We start from the raw sequence: 14,529 nt of genomic DNA, 5'->3' as shown, positions 1-14,529 counted from the left end.
TGGGCGGAAGTCCCGGCCCCGGGTCACCTGACCATAAGCCGCTGGACATGGCGTCTCGCTTGGTTGCCGGCGAGCGGCTGGTGCGCGCCTTGGGCCCCGGCGGGGAGCTGGAGCCAGAACAGCTGCCCCGGAAGCTGCGGGCAGAACTTGAGACCGCGCTAGGGAAGAAGCCCAAGAGTGGTGATTTTCCCAGTGGCTCCGCGCGCCTGGTTTCTTTCCGCTTGATCCGAGATCTGCATCAGTACTTGAGAGAGAGGGGTGAGCCCCAGTCTCCAACCCGGACTCGCCTCCGTTTTTCCAGAGTCTTGTCCTTCCTGAGCCTTTTCCCACCTCTGTCATCGCTATGAGGGGGGAAAAATCCATCACTCTCCTTCGCCCGCGAACGGTCATCTAGCCAACCCAAGAGTCACCTCATAAACCGTAGGGCAGCCCACTGGCTTAACAACTTCCATGGGGATTTCTCGCGGATGACCAAATTAACTTGTGCACTTTTTTTCTCTTGAAAGTCTCCTCGTGAACTACCAGGCCTACTTAGGGCCGCCTGATCTTTGAGGAAGACCAGGTCTACTTAGAATAGTGAGCTTGTCCTGTTTGGGGATCTGGATTTCTTTCCATCTCAAAAACAAGTTAAATCTGATAGTTTCTTTTTTTGTTTTGTTTTTGTTTTTTTTACATAGGATTATGGAAAGCTCTGTTCAAAGACCTGAACTGGAGTAGCATCTGAGTCCTAGTCCTAGCTCTGCCACAAACTCCCCTTGGAGAAGTCATTTCCTTTCATTGGGTCTCAGTTCCCTTAACTGTAAAGGGAGGGACTAAGACCACACTGGCTTGTAAGGTCTTTTGCCATAATTAGCATGGCTTGCCCAGACATACAAAAGGTAGACTATAGAGGTCATCTAGTACGCTGTCCTCTGAGTATTTAGCATTACTGTGACCGAAAACTATATTGGGCAGTTCTGTTGTGGCCGCAGCATGACCTAATCTAAAGGCAAGTGTAAGTGGCTTACGTGTTAGTTGTGACATTGGCAAGATAATTGAGAGCTGACATTCAAAAGTCAGTATGCGCACTAGGAGATACTTATGTGGAATTGTCCTTGATTCTTCTCAATTGAAAACGATCTTGGAGATGAATTGAGATACGAATGGCCATGCTTTGTTTTGGTAGAAAGAATAGAAGGACTAGACCCTTCTCTGATCTTAATCCTTCGACCTCAGTTCTATTTATCATTATGTTTGTGGAAATCTTTTCTTTCCAGGTTCCCCACTATACCTTCATGAGCTCCTAGAAGGCAGTGAAATCTATCTCCCAGAGGTTGTGAAGCCTCCCCGGGTATGTAAGGGATATATTTGTGACAGTGGGTATTGGCTGAATTGGACTTACTCGTGATACATTCAGATTTATGAATCAATCTTTGGGCTCGGACATTTGTCTTTTAAATCCTTGAGAGCCGGGGTGGGGGATCTGGATATTGTTCTGCTTTGACTGCTTGGAAAACAGATTCCCAGAACCCCCGCTCCCTCCCCCCGCAACACAAAAATTTTCCAAAACAGTGGGGGCAGAACTGGTACATGAATCTCTTGGCACCCTTAGCAGTGCTTTGCCCCCTGAGACCAGTGGTTGTGACATGCTTTCTAGAAAGCTGGGAATATCCTTGTCATTTGATTTTTCTGCCCCAGAACCCAGAGCTAGTTGCCCGTTTGGAGAAGATTAAGATACAGCTGGCCAACGAGGAATATAAGCGGATCACCCACAACGTCACCTGTCAGGTAAGGGCCTGCTCTTCAGTACCTGGACTGAGTAGCCCCTGAAAGCAGAGCCCTGCGCTGGGAAGAGGTACATAGGGAAGAAACAACATGGAAGCTTGGTTTTTATACTCTTCAGGGACCATCGAAGCTCTGTGCTGCCTACAAACCCAGTCTAATTCCCAACTCCCTAACTGAGACTCTGGGCTCAGATGGTGACTGATTGTTAAAAGTTGTAGAGATGGAGACAAGCCTTGGAGCCTTTCTTCTGACAGGGCTCCCTATTATTCTGTGGCATGCTCCTGCCCTGGAGCAGGAGAGGAGTAGATGGGTATTGGGAGCCTATGCCCTTCCTCTGAAATGCTTGATCTGTGGTCCAGAAAAGAATCCATTCGGTCCCAGACAACAGAATCCATGGAGAAGGCAGAGTTAATGTGTTGGGGAATAAAGAGAGCAGAGCCCAGACTGACAAATGGGTGTTCTCTGGGCCACCTCTGAGCTGCTTCCATTCTGAAATCATTTGCATTTTCTTTTTCCCAGGATTCGAGGCACGGTGGGACTCTTAGTGACCTCGGAAAGCAAGGTGAGATGCTAGGCAATCAGATTGCTAAAGCCTCTCCCTGGGAGGGGTTGGTCATGGCACTTCTTTCCACCCCAGTGCTCTGGGTTTAAGCCTAAGCTATTCAGCCTTGCCGTTAGAGGGTAACCCACTTGATGGGGAGGCAGTCCTGAGATAAGAGGGCGGGCCTCATGGAGGATGCTGACCTAAAGGTTTCTTCCCTGGGTTCTTCCCCAAAGTGAGGTCAGTGAAAGCTCTGGTCATCACCATCTTCAACTTTATTGTCACAGTAGCAGCTGCCTTCGTCTGCACTTACCTTGGAAGTCAATATATCTTCGCAGAAATGGCCTCAGTAAGTAGGCACTGGGCAGGGCAGGGTGCCCCAGGTGGGGGTATTGGTGGAAGAGGGAGGAAGGTATGTGAAGATGCCTTGAACAAGTTAGGTGTTAAACATTTAGAGGAGGAGCATTGAGCTGTCTAGCAGTCATGGAGGTACATAATAACCTGAAGAGAATCCAGATCCTCTTTTCTTCCCTTCCCCCCATTCTTCTTAGAGGTGCTGGAGGCTGCAGAGTTGAATGCTGACCTGCATCCCCTAAGCCTGGTTCTCTCTCTCCCCAGCGGGTCCTGGCTGCATTGATCGTGGCCTCTGTGGTGGGTCTGGCCGAGCTGTATGTCATGGTGCGGGCGATGGAAGGCGAATTGGGAGAGCTTTGATGGTTCCTCATCAAAGTGTGGAGTGGATTTTGGGAGACTCCAGGCTCCCAGCTGCCAGTCACTGACTCTCAGTCAACCTGTCAGGCTCTTTGTCCTCAGCTCCGGTTAGAGGGCCAAGCCAAGGCCACCTGCTGGTCCTGCAGGGGGCGGGGAGGGCATCCTCTGTCAATTTCCAGAGGGGCAGTAAAAGAGACTGAGACAACAACTGAAAAGAACTGGTCTTTCAGTACCTTCTCCTGAACCCAGTGCCCATCTGCCTTCTCCAGTCCATCTGGGCACTGCTGAGGCTGGGTTTTTCCATCAGGAGTAAATAGAATACAGGCCTTCCAAGAAGCAGACGGTACTGCCTTGAAATTGCCCAAGTGCATAAATTGATGGTCACCCTTGCTGCATACATCCTTGATGCAGACCTGTAATTTAGATCAGTAGGCTCCAAAAAGACAAAGGATTTCCTTTCTCCAGTTTGTGCCAGAAGAGGAACTGATCACAGGACATCGAATAAGAGAAAGGCGGGTTGGTATGGTATGGGATGGTGAAATTGGGAGCTAGGCAGCTACCTTTCTGGAATCTTCATTTCTGTCTTCATCTTCTTTCTTCCGCTTGCCTTTTTCACATTTTCTGTATGCTTCTGCCCATCTCCGCCACTCATCTGCCTTCCTTAAACTTCCCACCTCCCCATCACCCTTTGCTCTGCCTCCAAAAAGGAAACCAATTCAGATGGCAAAACAGTATGTGTGATTTTAATTGAAAATCTCTTTGTGCTTGTGTGTGTTGGTGGGAAGAGTATGCCTACCGTGGATTGTCTCAGCTAATAAAGGGAGATGTTCTTTGTAGGTATGGATTGTTGTCAGGTTTGACTGTATATGGGAACACGAAGAGACATACACGTGAATATGTACGCGTAACATGAGTATGTACACATATTGTTATACATAAGCCTAATGGAGGATTTTTTATGTAGGTTCTTAAAATATTTGTGGGGGGCGGGGTGCTAAAAATAGTTTGTAAATGTGCATAGGTGAGTAACTGCTTTCCATGGTTGCTTTTGGTCTTCACAACCATCCTGGAGGTTGGAAGAGGAAATGGTTTTAGGCCCCTCTTCCCGAAGACAAAGGCTGAGAGAGATCAGATGACCAGCTGTGGTCCTTCTTCTGTAAAGGGAGCCAAAGACTGTTAGGTTGCCCTGTGTAACGTTAAACTTGCAAGAACTTAGATTAATGGTATAGTGATAAAGTCTGTATACGTGTACTTAAAAACTATTAGCGATAGTTATTTATTCAATAAATATTTATGGTGTCCACTGTATTCTTATCTCAAGTCTTGTGACAACACAGAAGCCCAAAGATTCCTTAGTTCTGATCATTGTTCAGGGTCTGTTCCTAATGGTGTACTCCTTTCCATTTATTCACACCATGAGCTCCTTTGGTCTTTTGTTTTCTCCCAGGGTACTCTTCTGTTCTTGGAAAGAACATTGGCTCAGTAGACATTTGCTCTACAGTGTTTGCCAGTTTCTGCCAGTCTGAGCTTCTCCAGATAATACGTGAGAGAGAGGGAGGGTTCAGGTCCTTCTCTTCCACCATAGATCACTTTGTTGAGAAATCTTAGAATTTCTATTGTTGATTAAAAGGAATGTCAACTGTGAGAAGAAGCGCAGGTGGCATTTTATAATGTTTCTGGCAACCCAGTGTAGTTTAGAAGATGCACTGAATTTTTGTGGGGGTTCGTCTCTATACCAGTGCTGAACTCTGTGGGCCAGGTAGCCTGTTGTGCCCACATAGCCTTAAGCTTTCACATCCCCCAGATACCTGGATTGGAAGGTTCGAAGACTTCCAAATGTTAGATAAAGAGCAGGCCCCCTCAAACAGCTTCTGACCTAGGGCGTCTTATCCTGAGATTGGAGTCCTTCCACACACACACCCCTTTCACTAGAATGGGGTCCTTACCTGATCCCAATCCCCTACTCAGAAGCCAACAGGCTTCTGTAGTATCGAACACTTACTGAGAACTCCTTTATGAGCCAAGTACTGTGCTAGCTTCTGGAGATCAAGGGGTAGAAGACCTAGTTCCTGCCAAGGAGATCTGCACCGTGCAAAGTGGTTTTTCATCCGCAAGGGCAGAGTTGGAGATAGTGATCAGGTGGCCTGTCCTCTGGCTCTCATTGCAGTGGAGGGAGCTCTGCTCTCCGCCGCTTACTCCATCTCACCGTCCCATACTTTTCTCCAGTGCAGTCTGGGCCCAGGGCTTCCCAAAGGGGAGTGCTTGGCAGGAAGCCAGAGGAACAAGAAGTTTGGGGCCTTCCCAGTTTCTCATAGCCTGCTGTGTGGAGAGGGAGAGGCAATTTGCATGAATTGAGAGCTTTTATAGCATGTCACACATCACATGTAGCCCTTTACTTAACATCATTGCTTCTCATGCCCAAAATGGAGAGAAGATACGTTATCCAACACCCCCCCCCCCCCCCCCCCGCCCCGGCTTGCAGGCTCATAGACTTTCAGAGATTTGCGAGGTTACATAGCAGAGCCAGGATTTGAATCCAGTTTAGACCCTCTATGCTTTTCTGGAGCAAAGCAGCTCCAGAGGTGAAGGCAGCTGGAGTGTCCTGGAATCAGTAGGAGCAGGAACAGAAGGTGCCAGCAGAGGCTCCCATCTCCCCAGGGTCTGTCAGCCAGAGCCCTAAACCCTTCAATTAACTGTCCCCCTAACTAATCCCAGTAGAAGCCTGGGTAATACCTCCCACCCAGTATCTGTGTGGAACCTGACCCTGTTTAGGGATTAGGTGATGGAGATACATTTCAAAAGCAAACGGCTCTTGTCCCCATTCATTTGCAGCACACAACAATCCAGATTAAGGTATAGAGTTTGGGTTTTATTTGGAGATTAGTTGGTATTACAGATGACAGTGATACGAAAACCCAGTGTTGCCACGCACACACCCCCCCGCCCCATGCTAAGTCTGTCAGGTTGTCTCCACAGCCTCGGGTCAGAGGGCAGCCAATCTGATCTTTGTGAAAATTAAATCAACATAAGCCCGGAGCTTTTCTTTCCACTGTATTACTCTAATATCACTTCCTCTTCAGATCCATGGTTCTGATTAATTTGTCTAGGTGGTGGTAGGTCAGGAGAGGGGGCCTGGGCTACAAAAGGGTGGGTTCCCCACCATCTGGGATGAGTTTCAGTTCTCTCCTCACCATACTCACTTAGCAGTTAGCTAATGGGCTAAAATGGAGGGACGGCTGCCCATTCTTTAGAGGGAGGAGGAGTTGTCAGTTGGGATGAGAAGAATTGGGGCCAGGCCTGGCGTGAGAGGTGGAAAACATGGCCCTGACCTCCTCTCTCTAAAGGTACCTCCTGCCACGGCGATGGGCATATGCCCCAGGAGGAGCAGGGTGCTGGGTAGCTGGTGACTCTAGGCTGGCCTGGAGGACAATGGAGGGGAGGGATCCCTGAGCTAAACTTCCTTCCAATAAGAGAACTCCCTTGTGTAAAAGGAGGGACAGGGGATCCACTTCTGATGTGTTCAGTCCTAACGGGCGGGGGTAGGCTGCAGAGCCAGAGGAGGGGTCTCACAAGTTCAGGACTTAGATTAGGAGTGGTCCTGGTTGGTGACAATGGCTGAGGCATAGATGAGGTCAGACAGGCTGCCCAACGAGGTGTGGGGAGTAGCTCGTTCTGAAGAAAGGTGGGTCGCTGAAGCCCCAGCTGGTCCCCATGAGGCTACAGCTTTAGCCCCTGCCCGGCCCTGCCCTGGACCCAAGCCAGGAGCTGAGCAGGAGGCATGTCTACACAGTGAGGCACACTGAGGTGTGCTGTTGGAGGGTGGGAGCTGGCCTAGTTTTCGGGGCTCCCGGGACTGCTGGAGGGTGTCTGGAAGAGAACGGGCTCTCTGGGGGGGCTCTGGCCTCGGGCTTAGGCCTCCTGCCTTCGTATTCTTGATTCTCTTGGCCCGGCGGTTCTGGAACCACACCTGGTAAGGGAAAAAGGAATCTCTTCTGGCTCCATCCACCCTCCCCCAGGTACAGGGAAAGCAAAACCTGGAGTCAGGATACCCAGAGGAAAGGGGCTGTGTGAGAGTACCCCCACCCTGAGAGCGGGTCACTGCTCACCTGTATCTTGGCCTCAGGAAGGCAGGTGACCCGGGCCAGGTGCTCACGGGTGCCAATGTCAGGGTAGGGCCGGGCTGCAAACACCCGCTCCAACTCCAGCAGCTGCCCTCTGCTGAAAGTGGTCCGCTTTCTCCGGTGGGGACCCAGCCCACTGGCATGGCCTGTGGGCCGGAGTAGGGGTCAAGCTGGGACTCCCCACAAAAGCCTCCATCCCAGCCTCAAAACCCCCAGCTGACCCTGAAGCCTCTACTCCACTCCCCTGCTTCAGCCTTTCCCCATCACACCTTCCCCCTCATTCTCCCCCTGCCCACCCTTTCCCCACCAGATCACCTGTTGAGGATGCATCCACAGGGCTGGCCATGGAGCCGGCAGAGAATGAGGAGCCGGAGGGCCATGCCAAGGCTGTGCCCACACCACCCCTCCTTGTGGGGTTTTATCCTGCTCAGAAGGCTGGCCCCGCCTCCAGGAGGGGAGAGGTTTCATCTCGAGCCGATGGGGAGCAGAGAAGTCCCAGAGGGAAGAGTAGAAGCCAGGGACAGCGTTGGGCTTGTGTGAGTATGGATGGGGCAAAACTTCTCTGGCCCCTGCTCCTCCAGGGCCTCACAAAGAAAGCTGGTCTGAGCCCCTCTCCTCACACCCCACACCCCACAGTCTGTGTCTGAAATCCTGTACTTTGTGAAAATCCTCCCAGGATTTGCCCGGAAGGAAGCCAAAGAGATCCTTCTCTCTAGCACTCCCACTGCTTCACCTTCCCCCTTGGAGCCCTCAGTGCCCCAGTGCCCCAGTTCCCCCGGGGGACGGTGGATGCAGTCCTGTGCCACAGCCTGGGGCTGGGCTGGTGAAGCTGGACAGGATGAGGAGGCTGACAGGGAGACGGCAGATGAACCGCAGCCAGTCCGCCCTCAGCAGAGCTGGAGAGCAGATGTTACCACCAGCTTGCCCTTGGGTCTGCTTTAGAGATTTGCCTACACCGAGCCCTGTCTCCATGGCCCCTTGAGAGCCCAGATGGGCTTCTTGGAGTCCAGGAACCTTGGAGTCCAGGAATCAGAGGAGGTTTCACAGGTACAATCGAGGAGTTTTAAGAAAGATGCTTGTTTGTGTTTTGTTTTGTTTTGTTTTGTTTTGTTTTGTTTTGTTTACAGAGTATTCATCCTTGTGAGTCTTCTGAGTCCCTTTTCTAAGAGAAGTGGGTGCATTTGGATTTCCTTTGAGTTCTTGCCCTTTCCACTCCTACCCTCAGTGCCCCAGACCCCAGACCCAAGACAGAGGCCTCAAAGAAAGGCTCATCCTAGGGGTGGGTTTGGGGAGCATGCTGACCAGTTCCCTAGGCTAACCACCTTGCAGGCTCAGAAGGGGCAGAAAAGCGGAACCAGAACCGCTTGCCCTCTGCCCCATCTCTCTCCTCCAAGACCCTAGTCAACTCCGAGAGGCAAAGGAAGCCCAGGGCTGGGAAAGGCACTTGGTGGCTCCTGTCATCACCAGAGCTGTTCAAGCTCCCGCCAACGTTGGTAGGCTGGTAGGGGCTCCTTAGCTCAGGAGGAAGCCTAGCACTCGTGAGGCCCTCCCCAGGCAGGAGCTTTTCCGGTTCACGGAGAAAGCCTGAGCCCAACCTGGACTGGACACAAGGACACTCTCCTCCTCCAAGACTTCGTGACAGCCCAGCTTCCCCTCCTTTCCCCAGGCAGATCCCGGTCTCTGCCTGTCCACTCCAGTCAGGACAGCAGTCTTAAACTCAGGACCAAGGGGTCTTTATTGGGATGGGCGGAAGTGGTTGAGGAAGGAACAGTGGAGGGCCCAGCTGTGCAGGCTCCGATTCCTACCGGCGGCCAGGGGCTGGGCAGCCCAGCCAGTACTGGGCGATGGAGCGTGGGTAAGGAGGGCTCACAGTGTCCACCTGCCGTGTGCGAAGGTTGACTCGGTAGTACTTGTCTGGAAGAGAGGTCAGCAGAGGGTGTGTGAGACCCAGCCAGGCCCTGCCCACACACCCCTGCCCTGAGAAAGAAGCCCTGGGTCTCTCCCGGAAGGGTGAGTGAACATCCACAACGCAGCCTAGGACTCCCAGCCTGGCTTTCTGGAGTCACCTCCCAAGGGCCATGTTCAGTCCATGCGGACCAGGGACAGCAGGGAAGACCCCAGCTAGACCAGCTACAGGGATGGCACGGGCTCCCACCTCCTGAGAAGAAGTAAACACTTTGGATGGGCTCGCAGGTGGCAGGCACAAGCCAGTCCATGTTGTAGTCACGAAAGTCGTAGATGCCCAGGCTGTCCTCCTCACTGGAGACCCAGGACAGCCAGGCTGAACGGGACTGCCGGTGGGGATTCTGGCTGCGGCCTCGGCCACGGTTACGGCGTGAGCGGTAGCGTTTACGGTTACGCCGCCTAGACTTCTGCTTCTTGGCCCAGGATTGGGAAGCTGAGCCTGAGATGTAGATGCGGCCGGCCATGGCCGCATCCACTTGCCTGGGCACACCAGGCCAGTCCCGGCTGATGAGCCGGGGCTGTCCAGCACCGCCTGTGGCAGGGAAGAGGTTAATGAGAGCGTTGTGGGCCTGGAGAGTTCATCTGGTGCCCAACTATGGGCCGTGCCTTGCCTGAGGGCAGAGCAAGCTCATGGCAGAGCACAGCACCCCAGCCCTCTGACTCTCTGTTCGGTGCTCTTTGCCCTAGCCTTCCTCCACTGCATCCCTCCCCACTTGCCTCAGTCATAGCCCGTCCTCCTGCTGGCTGTGCCCTCAGCTGCACTAGGCAAAGTCCAAGGTGTGGGGTCCAGGTGGACCTCCCCCCAAAGGTCAACAGAAGCAAAGTCTGGCTTGAGCAAACAGCTTTTGAACCCCAGCTCCGCAATCACGGCCCCCTCCTGCCAGCCTTGCCCTGTCCCTACCCTGGAGATCCCAGCCCTCTTGAGGAGAAAGCGAGGCTTGCTCTCCCTCCCTCCATACCAGAGAATCTGCTCCCGAAGAGAAATTCAAAGACGGTCTCCCAGCTGTCGCGCTGCAGCAGGGCAAAGTGTTCAAACACTGCGGACAGGGAGCTGCCTTCACATTCCTCCTGACTGGGCTGCTGCTGGAACTCATACTCCCAGTACTGTCTCCCTGAGGGGGAAATGGGATGGGGGGAGGTTCATGAGTGAGGCCAGAAAGCCAGCGCTAAGGCTGCTGGAGATAGGAGCTCCTGGCCGGGGAGTGGGGGTGCCGAACGTAATTTGAGGCCTCCCCATAGAGGAGTGTGGAGGAAAGCCCAGACTGCCCCACTGCCTGCTCTTTTCCCCACCCACTCCCTTAATACCCTTAAAGAAGTAGGCCCGCTCCCGGCCACTGTAGCTATGAGCAGGGAGAGCCAAGGCTGCATCCACGTTGTCCGGAATGCCCTTGAAGCCTTCAGAGATGTTGCGGGGGTAATCTGGGTCCAGAACACCATCCTCGAAGCGCCAGTACTGATGACCCTAAGCGGTAGGGAAGGAAGGGGGAGTGAGGAGGTGGCTGGCTGAGCACAGGCCGAGTCCCCCACCCCAGGCAGCTGTCCCAATTCTAGGCTTGTTGCCCAGGACCTGGAGCCTTGGGCTTTCCCGTCCTCAAGAGCCCCAGCCAGGCTGTGCTGTGATCCAGCCATCTTGCCTTACCCTAGTACTGGGCACAGCAGCCCTCAACCCCTGTCTAGATACCCTTGGCTCTGACCCACGGCCCCTGGGCCTGGCACCTGGAAGAGGTAGGTCTTCCCCTGGCAGTTGATGCGGGTGAAGGCAGCATCAATGGGGCCCTCAATGCCCCAGACATCTTGGATAAGCTTGGGGTACCCAGGGCTCACTGCCTCTTCATCCAGTTCATAACAGTACTGCCCTAGAATGGGAGAGTCTGTGTGAGGGAGGGGTTGTCCCAGAGGCAGACCCCCACCCCCCAACACCTGCCCCTGGAGTCACCTCGGAAGGCAAAGAGGGAGCCATTCTTGAGGTCAGTGAAGGCGTCAAAGGGCTTCCCACTGCATAGCTCTTCCTCCACCGGGGACTCAGGGATGTCTTGATCAGAGGTCTCAGGCCCCAGGGTCCCCTGTGTAGGGTTCAGAAAAGGTTCCTCGAAGGTCTCCTGGTCAGGAGACACTTCAGTCTGGGCCTGCAGGTCGGGGCCCTGGGTGGTGCTCTCCGGCTGTGGGAGGACACTGCTGTTGTCTCTGGGCTCCTCAAAGTAGTTGTAGACCCCGTACTCATCTTCTGGCAGAGTGAATACATCCCCACGCGTCACTGTGGGCACAGTGGGTGGTGGTGAGTCTCCAGCTGCAGAGGGGACCCCGGGCCCATCCACCCCCTCCGGACGCACCTTGGGGTTTGCACTCAGCCACGTAGTCCTCACAGCAGCTCTGGTAGTATGAGCAGAGCTCGTCACACTGACACTTCCTGTCAGCGTTGAAGCCCTCTGTGCAGCGGCCCTTGCACGACTCTGTGGGGAGGAGATAGAGGGGATATCAGTTGGCACGGCCAAGCCCAGACCGCCCTCGCCCACCCTTCATTGACCCAAACGACCACCAACACCCTCTTGCACCTTGGTCAGCCAGAACCACCCATGCCAGCAGGGCAAGTATCAGTAGGGGCCTTGGGGATGCCATGGCAGGGCCTCCAGCCTCTAGCCTGGCTGGCAAACTGGGCTCTGGGCTCTCTGCAATCTCCACTGTGATGCGGGAGAGCGGGGGACAGGGAGGGAAGGAGCCAGAGGAGAGGAGCTGCCTTCTCTGCTGCTCTATTTGCTCAATCTCTGGGCCAGCCCCCAGTGCCCCAGACCCCAGTGGCTGCAAAGGTCACATTCCTGGAACTCTGGACCCGAGAGAACAGTGAATAGGATCCTTGCCAAGCTCGGTGTCATGTCAGAAGGGGACTAGCACCATGGGTCTGAAGGTCAGAAAGAAGGCCCACTGTGCCACTCAGAGGCTGCGTGACCTTGGGCAAACTGTTTTGCCTGCCTTGGTATTCTTTTTGGTAAAGTGAGACTATTAATACTTGCCTCATGATGTGTTGGGGGTTACATGAGCTAAAGCAGACAAAATGCCTCATGCTTGGAGTAGCGCCAACTTCATTCTCCATAAATGGTTGTTTATCTGCGATCTGTTTGAACAGGCACATCCCTGGCTGAGTGTGTCACCCACCCGTTGTGTATTTAGGGCAGTGAAAGGGGGGTTGAAGGAATGCTGGTAAGCACCCTGGGGGGAATTTTTTAAAACTCTGTTTAAAAAAAACAATAACAGAGTTTCGTGTTTAGGTTCACCTCTTGGGTGCATTGATTTCCCCAAGCTGGTCTTCACAGCACAGCAAATTGGGTGAATATTAACTATTTGGACTGGATTTGATTCCTTGGTCTCCCGCTCATTCACTGCTCCCTGTCTCCACCTTCAGTCTCCCCATCCGCAAAGAATAGCCTAGTTCTTGGCACTTTTAGACTCTCTTGAGAAGTAGCATCCCTCTTTCCAGAAAACGCCCCTGGCACAGAACGCCTGATTTTGTGCCAAGGGTTGGGGGTCCACAGGCTTCCTGAAACCCTCCCACTACCTGGAAGGAATGATTCTGAGTTTCCAACTGAATTTTTCTCTTCCGTAACCAGAGAGGTGGGTGACTTGGGGGAATCTCTTTTCTATGAGCTTCAGTCGGTTCAGCTGTTAAATGGGAACACTAATCTCGACCCCCTAAAGCATGTTGCAAGGCTTGAGAAACGGGCCTAAAGGGTCTCGAGAGTTGTACCGAATCGTTATTATGGTTGATTTGACCACAGTTAGGGCAGGGCGCACGCTCCACGGTGTTGCCTTCTCGTTGCAGTGTCGGGGGCTCGGGGGCGGTGGGGGCGGGGGTGCGTTGTGGGATAGTGAGACTGTCCTATAGCTCTGCACCCTCTTCCCCTAGTCGCCTCGCCCACCCCTCCGCAGGGCGTGGGCGTGGCTGTGGCTGGGGAAGCTCGGGTGCGAGGCTACGCAGGCGGCAAAGGAGGAGTCCCACGTGACCGAGGGGCGGAGTGTCAGCTCCCTTGCTGCGGCTGGTCCGAGGCGGGGCTGCTGCAGAGCATCTTCTGGCTGGAGCCGCGCTTTGTTCTTGTTGCTGCCTCCCAGACCTGCTGACGTCTGGGTCCATCCCTCGCTCCCCTCTGGCTCCTCCTGCCCACCCTCTACATCTGAGCCTGCATCCTTTTACCCAAAAGCTCCTTTCCAGATCCCGCCCTCGCCCCTCCCCCAAACTTCTGGCCAGCGCCCCTGCCTGGTACCCTTTTATCCATCCCTCTCTCCTGCACCTTCTACCTGGTCCCCACCTCCTGTTCTCCTCTTCCCAAGTTCCGGGGCGCTCCGCCCGGCCCCGCCCCTCCGGACCGGGGATGTACCCCGCAGCCCCGCGCCCATGGTCCTGACGCTGCTCCTCTCCGCCTATAAGCTGTGCCGCTTCTTCACCATGTCGGGCCCAAGGCCAGGCTCTGAGCGTCTAGCGGTGCCGGGGCCAGACGGGGGCGGCGGTGCGGGCCCATGGTGGACCGCGGGCGGCCGCGGGCCCCGCGAGGTGTCGCCCGGGGTGGGCGCCGAGGTGCAGGGCGCCCTGGAGCGCGCGCTGCCCGAGCTGCAGCAGGCGCTGTCTGAGCTGAAGCAGGCGGGGGGCGCGCGGGCCGTGGGCGCCGGCCTGGCCGAGGTCTTCCAACTAGTGGAGGAGGCCTGGCTGCTGCCGGCCGTGGGCCGAGAAGTAGCCCAGGGTCTGTGCGACGCCATCCGCCTGGACGGCGGCCTCGACCTGCTGCTGCGACTGCTGCAGGCGCCGGAGCTGGAGACGCGCGTGCAGGCCGCCCGCCTGCTGGAGCAGATCCTGGTGGCTGAGAACCGGTAGGGTGCTCACGGGCTGAGGGGAGAGCGCGGGGTGCTGTGGGGCAGCAAGTGTGGTCGACAGCTCTGTGCCTTTTCCTCCCTCACCTCACCAAATCCCTGTACTACACCCCCTCTGGGGATCAGCGTGTCCATTTCACAAATGAGGCAAATGAGACTTCGGAAAGTTTGATGATTTGCCACAACAAGTAAACTAATAGTGCAGCCAGGATTCACTCCCTAGGCTGGTGACGTGAGGAATGAGACAGGGAGAGGAAGAATAGAGTAGTTGGACAGGAATCTGTTCCCGGTTCAGCATGGAGCTGCCAGTGCCCTCTAAACCCACAGACCTCCTCCCCACAGGCCCAGATGCCCTTCTTTGCTGCCTTCACTCTGCCACTGAGAAAGGAAGAGAAAACAGTGCTCAGGAAATGGGGTAGGAGGAGGAGAAATGATCGCTGAAATGAGTGCTGACCTAAGGGTTACTTGCCCCCTTCGTGCCACCCCCAATCCACCACCTGCTTCCTCCCTCTTCATTTTGGCCCATGTAACAGGCCAGACATGATCTCATTCTGCAGTTGCTAATGGGGAACA

At 54.4% G+C, this 14,529-nt stretch overlaps 4 protein-coding genes across 7 annotated transcripts in view; 2 read left to right on the top strand and 2 right to left on the bottom strand.

Moving 5' to 3' along the window:
- Positions 1-8: 8 nt before the first annotated feature.
- VMA12 (vacuolar ATPase assembly factor VMA12) lies at positions 9-7,557 on the top strand. 3 transcript variants are annotated; one of them, XM_060646766.3, is made up of 6 exons: positions 9-258; positions 1,257-1,330; positions 1,678-1,767; positions 2,284-2,326; positions 2,542-2,654; positions 2,924-4,319. In XM_060646766.3, the coding sequence occupies exons 1-6, from the start codon at positions 48-50 to the stop codon at positions 3,017-3,019; spliced, it is 627 nt and encodes a 208-aa protein (XP_060502749.1). In that variant the 5' UTR covers positions 9-47; the 3' UTR covers positions 3,020-4,319. The 3 variants fall into 3 exon arrangements, with proteins under 3 accessions (XP_060502749.1, XP_060502751.1, XP_060502750.1); XM_060646768.3 differs by lacking the exon at positions 2,924-4,319 and adding an exon at positions 7,448-7,557 and having other exon boundaries at positions 18-258; XM_060646767.3 differs by having other exon boundaries at positions 18-258; positions 2,857-2,971.
- On the bottom strand, positions 5,529-7,534 carry SEBOX (SEBOX homeobox). Its single transcript, XM_060646769.3, has 3 exons — positions 7,453-7,534; positions 7,123-7,283; positions 5,529-6,983 (listed from the first exon to the last, which is right to left on the bottom strand). The coding sequence occupies exons 1-3, from the start codon at positions 7,481-7,483 to the stop codon at positions 6,603-6,605; spliced, it is 573 nt and encodes a 190-aa protein (XP_060502752.1). The 5' UTR covers positions 7,484-7,534; the 3' UTR covers positions 5,529-6,602.
- Positions 7,462-14,529, top strand: part of SARM1 (sterile alpha and TIR motif containing 1) — a 25,080-nt gene continuing 18,012 nt past the window's right edge. Inside the window, exon 1 of one of the 2 annotated variants that reach the window (XM_060646756.3) lies at positions 7,462-7,673. In XM_060646756.3, the coding sequence (XP_060502739.3) occupies positions 7,462-7,673 (212 nt within the window). Of the gene's footprint in view, positions 7,674-12,714; positions 13,957-14,529 lie in introns of those variants that run through there. The other variant, XM_060646755.3, reaches the window with a different exon arrangement.
- Positions 8,855-11,862, bottom strand: VTN (vitronectin). Its single transcript, XM_060646758.3, has 8 exons — positions 11,655-11,862; positions 11,433-11,552; positions 11,039-11,356; positions 10,819-10,958; positions 10,408-10,564; positions 10,062-10,214; positions 9,293-9,634; positions 8,855-9,051 (listed from the first exon to the last, which is right to left on the bottom strand). The coding sequence occupies exons 1-8, from the start codon at positions 11,716-11,718 to the stop codon at positions 8,939-8,941; spliced, it is 1,407 nt and encodes a 468-aa protein (XP_060502741.1). The 5' UTR covers positions 11,719-11,862; the 3' UTR covers positions 8,855-8,938.

This window comes from Panthera onca, chromosome E1, assembly GCF_046562875.1.
Source record: "Panthera onca isolate mPanOnc1 chromosome E1, mPanOnc1 haplotype 2, whole genome shotgun sequence".
NCBI lineage: Eukaryota > Metazoa > Chordata > Mammalia > Carnivora > Felidae > Panthera > Panthera onca.
Note: the sequence above shows the minus strand (reverse complement) of the source record. Positions and strands in the feature narration are given on the sequence as shown.